Source organism: Nothobranchius furzeri, chromosome 4 (assembly GCF_043380555.1).
Source record: "Nothobranchius furzeri strain GRZ-AD chromosome 4, NfurGRZ-RIMD1, whole genome shotgun sequence".
Lineage (NCBI taxonomy): Eukaryota > Metazoa > Chordata > Actinopteri > Cyprinodontiformes > Nothobranchiidae > Nothobranchius > Nothobranchius furzeri.
This window is the reverse complement of record NC_091744.1, coordinates 8,985,117-8,997,297: the sequence shown is the minus strand read 5'-3', so window position 1 is coordinate 8,997,297 and position 12,181 is coordinate 8,985,117. Positions and strand designations below refer to the sequence as shown.

General features: G+C 41.0%; 1 protein-coding gene across 1 annotated transcript in view; it reads right to left on the bottom strand.

Annotated features, from left to right (window-relative positions):
* Positions 1-11,491, bottom strand: part of LOC107389901 (noelin-2) — a 43,032-nt gene extending 31,541 nt beyond the window's left edge. Inside the window, exons 1-3 of the mRNA XM_015966310.3 lie at positions 10,861-11,491; positions 5,496-5,645; positions 3,399-3,554 (exon numbers count right to left, since the gene is read on the bottom strand). Of these exons, the coding sequence (XP_015821796.1) occupies positions 3,399-3,554; positions 5,496-5,645; positions 10,861-11,004 (450 nt within the window). The 5' untranslated portion in view covers positions 11,005-11,491. The remainder of the gene's footprint in view (positions 1-3,398; positions 3,555-5,495; positions 5,646-10,860) is intronic.
* Between the last annotated feature and the right edge of the window lie 690 nt (positions 11,492-12,181).

Genomic DNA, 12,181 nt, shown 5'->3' with positions numbered 1-12,181 from the left:
GTGGTCAATGCTGTTTCCTGGACGCTAAAACAACAACAGCCTTCCCCGTCGCAATGTTTTTTGTTTGTTTTTTTCAGTGAACCACACCTTTAGGATGAAAACCTCTCACACAGAAAATAATCAATACATTTTGTTTTATGTCATATTTTATTAATGAATTGCAGTCTGCAGTTTAATTATACATTAGATTTAAACATACGCTTTCTTCTGTCAATTTAGTTCATTATTTACATGTTTGTTGCTTTATATTTACACAAAATCTCATTACATTTCAGTTTAGAGATGCACAAATTAAATTTTTGCTAGCTCCTGCAGCCTTCTCGCTGCTCACCTTCCACTCCTGTCAAACACCAAAGATGTCAACTTGATGCATGTGTTGATTCTGTTAAAACAACCTCATCACACATCAACACTGTGTGTCTCGCTTTGGGAGGTGATTGGGCTGTTTTCTTGGATTTGCTTCTGATAGAACTTCAGCGGAATAAAAGCATCTGCAGTTCACGTTGGAAATGTTTAGCTGTGCATGTTTTCCTAATAATTAACTTAAAAGCAGCAGTTGGATAAGATTAATTGGATTAAAAGGAGGCTTCACAGATAAAATGATCAATACTAAGAAAGAATAACAGCCTCTCCCTGAAATCAGATGGTCATCAATGAGCCTTGTGGCAATGGATTTCTAAGAATCAGTCACATCAGTCGATTGCTGTGGGTGATGAACAACTCTGATAATAACACGAGTTTTAACTAATTTGCTGCTAATTGATTTGATAAAACTCTGAAATGTTATTATGTAGCCATTATCAATAATAATAGCCAGGAATGCATTCTATTAGAAAAGCAGCCATTTGTACGCCTAAAATCCAGACAGTCAGTTGTAGAAGCAAAATGGTTTTGCTCTGCATGTCGGTCTAGCCACGCTCCATTGGAACCTCCACAGCCCAGGACAGTCAGGTTCCAGTCCAATCACAGCTGTGAGAAATTGGGGGTTAATATAGTTGCTTTTAAGCTTAATATATTACCTCTACTTATGACCATTTCTGGACGCTACACAGCGCTCTGTCGGTTTAATGGGCCAATCACAGTGCTCTGTTGGTTTGGTGGGCAGGATGTTACTTCAACTTAGCAAAACTAAGATAGCGATGGCTCATTTGAAACGCCTTTAATATCAACTTTGGACTTTTTAGACGCAAGCTTTTCTTTGATATGACGGAGATGCTTAAGTTTATTTTTAAAAAGGACTTATTTGCGTCTTCTTCGACAGTGTGTGGCGGACTGCCTCACTAACTGGCATCTGTAGCTGTGAGTATATCACTTTGTTGTCCAATAGTATGCAGAGACAGTATGAAAGATAAACGTATCCCACCACACGACCGAGAGCCGTCAATGGGTTGTGGCCAGACTGTATAAGATGCATTGGCTGGCTTGCCAGGCTATGTATCTGCAACTTTAAATACACTATATCATCCAAGATCCACTTTTTAGAGCTTTGGACCATGTTATATTGTTATTTCCTCATTAGGAACACACTCATGCATGCACTGTCCTGTCTCCCAGCTCTTCTTTTCTTTAGCTCTGGTAAGATTTGGCAAAAGGCTGGAAAAGGCATTGCTGCCATTATGCACTGCTCTTCCCCATCCAGGGAGTCTTGAATGCGGATCCCTCCTCCCTGGACTGCAGTTACTAACACTCAGTCTCTCTGGGTAGCTATTAAGGAGCTTAATGTTTGCATGAATCTGTGGTCTGCAGCTGTGTACTATTGTGGAATTCACATGGGGAGAGGCGGGGTTTCATTGAATCCAATTATCTAATGCCTGGGCAGAGGGAATAGCTCACAAAAATAACTTTTATTTCATGAAAATTACATCTAAACAGTGCCAATGGCAATGTTTTATCATTTATTGTGCCCACTGTAGCTGTGGAAGGTGTTAAATAGCATGATACAGGTCCTTTAATACTACAGTAAATACACGACAATATGATTTTCTGGGATCATATTACTGAGTTAGCACTCAGCCAGGTGCATCAAGAGCAGCAAGAGTTCATCTAATTGGTCAACAAGATGAATATAGCACTGCATGATTCACAGTTCCAGCAGTTTTTTTTCATCTTGATGTTACACACTTTTATTTTTCAATATTTCATGCAGCCCAAGTAATGTTGACTGCAAATTGTTGTAAATTGCTTGAGATGGAAGATCAGTATTGGCAACCAGCACTCAACTGGTACCAGTTCTGATCTGTTTTTGTATGAAAGTATGAAAAGCTACAGCACCAATGTGCCTCTGCTGTCATTTGACCCATGAGCATGTTTTTGTTCAGTGCTTTCCAGTAACAGCAGAACTTTCTGAAGTAGATCCAGACTTCACCATATTTCTTCAAAGTGCATCAGAGTCAAAGCTGTCAAGTCTTATTAACACATTTGAATACTGGAACCAACTTCAGTCATTAGTTAGTCTAAATGAAACAATTACTGGGCAGAAATCAATACCCACAATTATTCCAAAGTGGACTTTTTCTACCTGATCTGTTGTTATGTGTGTTTTTATTCAAATATACAAGATTTCTCCACCCATTATTTTGGATGCACTGGCAGCCCTAAGCTTAAGATTGCAGACTTTAAAGCATCAGCTATATTCCGTTTTTAGATCATCCAGCTCTCATTAGTCAGATTCACAGACTCCCATTCTCTAATAATAATCTTTTTCCAGCCTCCTGTTGTTTTGTTGGCACAGTTACCAGCCAGAGACACCGCAGTAGAAAACAGCACGACTAAAAGGATCAGTGTTCCTAAATTAAAAAAATGAAATATGATCAGATTTCTATCATTGAGGAGATGTACTCATCTAACAGATCTGGAGTAAATGGTCTAGTATTGTGTCTAATGATACTGTGAAAATACATTAATTAATCTTTAAATATTTTAGACTCTACAGGTGGAAACGTTTTGGCAGCTTGAGGCTTTAACCCTCAGGCTCAAAATAAGTTTTGATAAAAGGACGAACAACTAAGTCCTTCAGGAGCGCTTCAGAGTTAAAAAATGCTCATGAAATACGTGTGTGGAGTAACCAGGTAGGTAGGTTTTAACTGTTGCAAATCTGCAACGCCTGCCACCAGAGGGCTAATGTGTGTTTGACCAGCAGCCCTACACCAGCGCTTTGTGAAACTTTAACACAGTGGGCATGGATCAAGAGAAACCGACAGCTCCAAGACAAATTTTGTCTCCTTGGTGAAAGATGCGCACAGATTTATGTGCAAGCATGAAACGTCAACTTGGCATGCATGAAATCAATGTCTTCACACCACAGGTAATGTATTCCCTGCAGCAACTGTGTTACTTTGTGCTTGTGTCTGACAGCACGTGTTGCATTTGTGTGTACATGCATGTATGTGTGTGTGTACCTGGAGGCCTTTGGTTGTTAGCACACGGGGATTTGCCACATATGTGTGTAAACGTCCATCCACTCCTCTCAACAGTGGCTCAGAGTCGCGGACATACTGCAGGTCTCTGGATGTTCGCAGGTCCACCACCTCCATGGACTGACTCACGTTCTGAACCTGACAGGGATAAAACACTCAAAACCTAAGTAAGAAGCACATTTATATATATATATATATATATATATATATATATATATATATAATTTTTCATTTATTTTTTTGGCTATTAGTTGTTTTCATGTAAGTTCATGCTTCACATTGACAAAGGAACTAAAATGTGCTCTACCAAGTGGATACAACACACACACACACGCACACACACACACACACACACACACACACACACACACACACACACATATATATATACAATATGAAAAATATGGGGATATTTAAACAATAGTTTTAAGAGTTTTACTCCAGATAAATTACTTATTTTAATGAGTGTGGCCATTAAGGAGGTATAGGGTTAGGGTTAGACAGTTCTTCAGCTTGGTCTCTCTTGATGTTGATTGTACAGCAGACTTGATAAATGTAGCATATAGAGGCAGTATTGGCTTTCTGAACCCACCCTCACAATAATCTAAAACAGTCTGTGGCTTTCATCAATAAGTTTAGACTGGACTGTGATTCTTTCATTTCTTTTCAAATATATTCCTGACTTTTCTGCTTCCTATTGCATTAGGTTCTTTACTGGAGAGAGAGATTTTGTTCTTTAATAAAACAGAGGCAAAACAGCTCACACAAAAATGAATAAATCTGTCAGGAAGTAGAAGTTTGTTTGGTTGGGCTGTTCTAAAAAAACTGTTGTTATTTCAACAATAACACATTCATTTTTTTATTAGATGACTTGCAAACAAAAGAAAGACACAGCGAAAAAGCTGGCTGCTGTGATTTTGTTCAGAGACTGCTTCATTTTCATTTTAAAACAGAAGTAGCGTGCAACTGGTTTGTAAAATATGGACAGATTAAATAATGTGTTGTTACAGTAGAAATGCTTCAGGTTGCACTTTGATCTTTGTTGTGTTCGTTTAAGAATATGCCTTTTTTTCTTCCATCTCTTTGGATCCATTAAGACAAGAGTTCCTTGGAGTGTGTTGTGTTGAAAAAACACACAACCCTCGCACATCCCTACTTGTTAACAATCCTGAGACACTAACAGATACATGAGATCCCCTTTGATCTCAGCAGAGGGGGGAGAGTGTTAACAATGATAATAAAAATGACCCAAATAGTGAGTTTTGAATCCAGTAGTGACATGCAAACAAACCCACCCACCCATTCACTCAGAGGAGAGCAGACAAATCAGAGCACAGAACACACACACACACACTCACAGCAGGGTCTGGGTGTCACTTCCAGAGACGTGCTGAGCTAATTAAGATTCATAAACACACAAGCTTCCTGACAGGAACGGAGGAGAGGAAATGATTTCTGATAGTCTTCTTCTCGCGTATCACTTGTTCTGCATGGAGAGATATAACTAAAGCACAGAATGACGGGCGAGTCTAAACCATTGTGTTACCAGTATGTGATCCACTTTACATCCTGATGTGTGACCCTTCTATCAATAATTCACCAGTCTCAGTCACATCATTTTTTTATTCCTCTCTTGGGAAATATCTATATATACTGAGAGAAATGTGCTCACACAGTCAGATCACACAAACACATATAATCATAAATATGAGTGCAAATAACAAATTGCTGTTTTCTTTCCATCTATCAGGGTTTGTGTTGAGCTGAAGATCTTCTGAGCATGTTGAGAGAGTTGCAATCTGTGGATGATTCAGCCACTGATGTGTCAGGGATACATCAGTCAGTGAGGGCTGTGTCTGTGTATGTGTGTGTATGTGTGTGTGTGTGTGCACATCTGCTCATGTGTCAAAACAAAGAGACAGTCTGGTTAATATTTCATTCCGGTGCATTGCCCCCGTCACTGCACCTTTGCTGCATTGCAATGCTGACCACAGAATGGAAAATTTAGGAACCAGACACCTAGAAACACACACACACACACACACACACACACACACACACACACTCAAACACAATCACCTGTTCAGTCAGCAGGCGGAGCTGTCGATTCCGAGGGTCACGTTTGCATAAATTTCTTGCTGGAGCGACAACAGTGCACACACACCTGCCGTCAGGATCTGAGGCTGTGCTGTACACCTGCCAGCCTTCTTCTGAGCCTGGGTACAAACCCTGCACACACACACACACACACACACAGTATTAATGAAGTCACTGCAGGAAAGCAGGAGAGTGAGCAAAAACAAAATAAAATGGCAGGCTGTATTATTTTGTTTCAATAACTTATACTTTTGAAAGTAACATTGTTATTTTTATTTCCGTCTGTAATTTTGTCACTTTTATAACATTCCACCTTTCTGAATTAGCTTTAAGATTAGCTTGCATTTCTGGGGTAGAATTTCAAGGCTGAAGCCATCACCAGGTTACCAAACATACTGAAACAGAACGAGACTCCCATCTCGTTTTTTTTTTTTTTTGTTTATTTTATTTTGGCATGGTACTCCATTAAGCGCTAGACAACAATTGTTCATTTGAAGCCGTGTTGCATTAGATCAAAGAGAGCCCTTGAAATGATGAGTGTGTTTTTGTGTGTGGTGAGATTTCTCTGGATTCTCAGTTTGACCTACTTACTGTTAACATTTTAGAACAATGTAACTGAAGCGCAGAGCTCGAGTCGACGCTCACCAGCCTGTCATGGCAGTGAAACCGCTCTACAAACCTTTAAAAAGAATAATGACAGAGGAGAAAGCTGGGAGGATGGAGGCATGCGACGGACTTGAATGTGGACGCCTGGAGGGAAACGTTTGATTAATCGGTCTCTGGGCCTGGTGCGGTGACGACGGTGTCCATTTGCACCAAGGCTGACAGAAAGGGGAGTGATTTAGAAGTGGAAGACGAGCAAGAGATGAAAATTTAACTTGTTCATTCTGCTCACTTAAAGAGTGAAGGACGTAAAGTGCCTTCGGGCTCATTCCAGACAACAGAGAAAAGATTGATGCAATTCAAGATGAGCTACGTTAGTTCTGTTAGCAAACTGTTTTAAGCATCTCAGCGTTAAAGTGACAGTGTGTATTTTCCCTGCCGACAGGAAGCAGTACATACATAAGTCATTTTAAGAAAGCATTATTTTTGTGTTTGAATAAGACCTTACCAACAGATAGCCATTAGGGTCAAAATCCCTGGGAGTGCAACCTCCAGCAAAATGACAAGCACATCAGAGTAACGAGTAAAGAGGTAATGTGTAAAACAACAAAGTTGAATCATTGGTGAAATTTTTGTAACCATTACTTCCAAATCAGTAAATGTGTTTTGTCCTCACGGGCTTCCATAGAAGGAAACATGGCACTCAATCTGGTGTCGCCCAAAGACTTAGGATGTTTCTCAATGTCAAGGCACCTGGCCTTGCGAGGCCAGACGCCTTGCTTACAAGGACATTGTCCTTTCTTGGTCAAAGAAAACGGTTAAATGGAACAGACTTGCATCACGTGACCGCTGCTTCCACGGCGGTCACGTAACGTCATGTGACACGGGAGATAACGTTACATTTTATGTGTATAAGTTTCAATGTAAATAGATAACGAGCCTTTTACGTTTTAAATTGTGTATATATTTGTTAAATTAAATATGTAAGTGAGTTAGTATCCGCTAGCCACAGAAGCTGCAACTACTAGCATCTAACCAACCATAAAGATAACTTCTGTGGATCTAAAAAAAACATTTTAAATTAGTTGTCGTACTTTTAAATTTGAAATTTGCCCCCGAAGTAGCTGCCAGCTTCTGATCCCCCATCCTTTTGAAAATACTGCGGTGTATTCTGGGTAATTTTTGACCAAGGCTAGGCTACAAGACATCTCCCGTGTATCCTTGCTCAGCTAGCTAAACAGCTACCAAACGGAGAACACACGCCCCAGTAGAACATGAACATTGAAACATGGCTTGGCGACGTATCTCTTAGGCAACTGGGGCAGGGCCAAGACATCAAAGCAAGGTTCGTTGGCATTGAGAAACACGCTTAGACCCGCTCCCATGTATTTGAGAACAGATTTTTATGGTTATAAACTGCCATTATTTTCAACAACTGGACATCTTTTAATTTATTTACAGCAACATTTTGACGGATATTTCCAGAGATTAATAGTAAAAACTACACATTGTCACTTTAAAGCAGCAAAAGTTTACACTGAAGTGGTAGGTTGGTTAAATAAAATGGGTTTCTCTGAAAAGGTTGTGAACAAATACTGTTACCTGTTGTAGGTTTAACAACCTCAGTTTGAAGAAATAAAGATATTAACAAGCTAATGGCTAGTCTGAGTGGTGCTGGTTTTAAAAGGGTTTTCAATGACTGTGAAAAAATAATCTAGTCTCAAATAAAGTTTCAGAGCAGATTAATCTGCTTATCTAGTAACAAGTCACATGTTGCAACAGTTTAAAGCAGAAATCCAGAGTTTTTTAATCAAATGGCACCATCTAGAGGTGGAAAGGTGTAGTTCACTTTATACCTTTCTCCCTACTTCCGTGATTACGGATGGAAGCAACGCCTCTGTGGTTGACATCTGCACGTGAAGGGATGCCTATCATATTGGGCTAAAGCTGGGCAGTGCTCAAATAAAATTGCATTGGGCTCTATGGGACAAGCGGCTGTCTTAGCCAAAAAAGTTGATGCATTGCCTACATTATTTCACAGTACAGGGTAAGACTATCAATTTTACAGATTTCTACAATATTTCTATAACTAAATTTCTAAAAGGGGGAAACTCTGGATTGCTGCTTCAAGTAGAGATCTCCATACATCTCCTTGACCAACTACCTTCTTCACCTCATGAGACAGACTCTGAGCCATTCCAAGGTTAACTGAGAATGGGAGATTAGGGTTCATATCCTGGTCGGGTCATACCAAACATTTAAAAAATGGGACCCGAATCCTCCCTGCTTGACACTCAGCTTTAAGGGGTTGGATTGGGGGTTAAACCACCAAATAGTTCCCGAGCACAGCCACTGCTGCAGCTCACTGCTCCCCACGAAGATGGGTCAAATGCATAGAAGTAATTTCACCATTGTGGGATGACTAATGGGACTTAACCTTGACTTTAACTTTACTAGGATGTTTCTTTAAAATGCGGATGGCTTCCAGAGGGATTCCCGGATGCCCAAACCAACTCTTCTAGATGTCGTGGATGAGCTCCTCCTGAATATGGTAAACGGCCTGTATTTGTGCCTTCTTAGGGTTCTACAGCGCCCCCAAGACTCTTCACAACACATTCAGTCATTCACCCATTAACACACATTCACATGCTGGTGATGAGTGTAGATACAGCTGCCCTGGGGCACAATGACAAGCAAATCTGCTGTACCCAGGTGCCACCAGTCTCTCCGACCACCGCCAACAGGCCTGTCGGGTTAAATGTCTTGCCCAAGGACACAATAGCTGCATTCTCTGGCAGGAGCTGGGTTCAAACCTACAACCTTCCAATTACTGGATAACCTGCTCTACATCCTGAGCTGCCCACAGCTGAGTTTCCGAGCTGAATAGCTGAGCTCCTCATTCTATCCACGTAGATGGGTTCAGCTACTCTGCGGAGGAAGCTCATTTCAGCCTCTTTACTCTGCGCTCACGACCATAAAGGAGAGTTAGACCGTAGACTAACTGGATGATCAACAGTCCAACCTTTGTACTCATTGCTGCAGAGAATGCAGAGTGGCCACCTACAGTAAGTTGGCCATTCAGATTGCAAGGGAATGCTACCCCAGGCCACTTCCTGGACACGTCCCTGACCTTAAGTGGAGCAGAAGCGCATTCCCAAGTTCAATTTTCTAGTTGAGGGCCAGACTTGGAGGTGCTGATCTTTACACTTGACTGGAAACAGTTCCAGCAGCAGGAATGCAGTCTAAAGCACCCCAAACTTGTGTTGTGTCTGAAACTTTTAAAGGAATTGGTGTGAAAGGGCATCCTGGATAAAATCAATAACTGTCTTCAGTCAGGGGCCGGACGTCATATAAACCCAAAGTACCCCCGGAAGGACACCACAATGGTCTCTTAAGGTAAAAAATCACAACCAATAAATTCCACTACTCTGGTTTGGGCTAAATCCCACACAGCATCAAATATCCCAGTAAAGTCCGTGACTGAAGCAAAGACCACCAAACTATCAAATATCAGTCGGATTCCCATCTCCAGCACTCTGGCATACATATTTTCGGCATTCCAACCTTTAATATGCCATCAATGTTTTTTTTTAAATTCTATGTAAATAACAGTCAATGCAAAGACAAGGAGTGTTCCAGCTTCACATCACAAAATCAGTTTAACAGAAACTCAACAGCTTACAGTTTCTGTCAATAAACTGTGAATAAACATGGCTCTGAGATAGCACGACGTCCCTTCGAACATCTCCATCTGTCCTCGTCCTGTGTGTTTGTGTGTGTGTGTGTGGGCGTCCGCTCGCATCAGACTGCTTACACTTTGCTGAACTTGCAAAGCATGGCAGATGAGAATCTCCGTTTTGAGCTGAATCATGCCAATCCCAAACACAGTGACACAAACATAGCATTCATCACTTTAAAATGCAATCACACAAAATGATTGTTAAATGTTTTAAAGGTGTTTGTCTTGTAACCGTTGGGTCAAAAGATGAGTCAGGAATTGACCACAAACTCACAAAAAAATTGCCATTTGTCTGCTGCAAGTCTCCGTCTGGGGTTAAGATGCTCATGTGTGCAGTGGACCAGCATCTCCATGTCTGAGGTTGCCAAGGTGTTGCTAGGGCAACAAATCGCTGGCTGTCCCATGGGTGAGTCAGCCCTCCCCAGGAGAAATATCACTCCAGCAAATCTGAGACACCAATCACCAATGTGTGTGTGTGTGTGTGTGTGTGTGTGTGTGTGTGTGTGTGTGTGTGTGTGTGTGTGTGTGTGCGCGTGTTCTTCATGATTCCCAGTAACAAAAAAGGTAATTTGGTCAGTTATTTACTCATTAGCAGAGCACTTAATGTTTTTAATTTGATTCCAGATGAATTCTGAACCCTTTTCCTACATTTTAGCTTATTTTCCTAATTAGCTGGTGTGTTTCTTTCAACAATAATAATTAGTATAGTATATCATGTTTTCATAATAAATAATGATGATGTATTGATCCTGCAGTGTTGATTCATATTCCTGGTGTTTGTGTGTTTGTCTCTGGAAATTGAAAACACTTTGAGAGCTTATTTGGATGTGGTTGTTGATTTAAAAGACAGGAATGGCAAAACACATCAACAGAAATAAATTCCATTGTTAAACCTACTTTTGCAATTTCAAAACATGCATTTAGTTGAACTTTTTGGTACAAAATCTAGTAAAACACACATTTTTTGAAACAGTTGCTCATGCAGTGTGCATGATGTATACGTACACTGATGATGCGCTCGTGTGTGCCCTCGGAGGAGATGATGGTTCCGTTGAGTCCAACCAGCGAAGGCAGAGTCTGGGACATCCAGTTAGTTACCATGGCCATGGTGCTGAGCACAGCGCCGATCTTCAGCATGGGAACGGTCATCTTGGCAGTCACACGCCCATGCACACAACTAAACACTCTGCTGTGCTCTCACACACAGACCAGTCCCCCTCAAAGCAGCATGATGTGATGCTACAGGTCAAACCAAGGGTTCCTAACAGAAGACTTCTCTCCAACACTTAGAGGGTAAATCCAGACCCGCACGCTGCTCCAGAAGCCTCATAAGACACATGAAGTCCAAACATCCAACTCTCAGCTCAGGCTGCAGGGGAGATGCTCAGAAACAGCTGCTTTGAAACGTGTGAGTGTGTTCTATTGGACTGCTGGCTACGTCTGGCAGAGAGACGCTGTGATTGAGCCAGAGCTGCTCTCTCTTTTATCCTCGCTGCGCCTCTCTCTCTCTCTCTCTCTCTCTCTCTCTCTCTCTCTCTCTCTCTCTCTCTCTCTCTCTCTCTCTCTCTCTCTCTCTCCCTCTCTCTCTCTCTCTCTCTCTCTCTCTCTCTCTCTCTCTCTCTCTCTGATTCATCACTGTATCCCTCACTAACACTCCCACTTGTTTTACTTTTTCATTCAGGCAGTAAAATCACCTCGTTAGCAATCTTTGATGAACCGGAGAATGGGATATATGAGATATGGAGATGTTATTTTTTTACATTTATTTTAACTCCATCTTTTTGTCCCATTTTAAAACCAACTGTAAATGTTTTAAATAACATTTTTGTTACTCTAACCAAACCAAGAATCTATTTAATATTCTGAGAAATTTGCTCTTTTCCTGTTTTACTGAACACTCGCCTAAACTAATCAGCCATGCTCTGGATTCTCTCTCTCTCTCTCTCTCTCTCTCTCTCTCTCTCTCTCTCTCTCTCTCTCTCTCTCTCTCTCTCTCTCTCTCTCTCTCTCTCTCTCTCTCTCTCTCTCTCTCTCTCTCTCTCTCTCTCTCTCTCTCTCTCTCTCTCTCTCTCTCACACACACCATCAGGCTGATGCAACACTGCCACCCTGTGGTTCTTTTAAACGCGACAGCGACTTTCCACTCCATCTATCCAGTAGCTCTTTATGTGAAAAACTTTCAAAATAAAATCTATCACAGTCCACCTTCTCTCTGTGTCTGTCAAGTCACAACTTTGAATCTATAAAGTAAAACTTTAACCAAAGGTGGAGGATATTATTTATTCAAGAATATGAAGCAGTTTCCTCTTAGTTTTTTTTATTTTGTT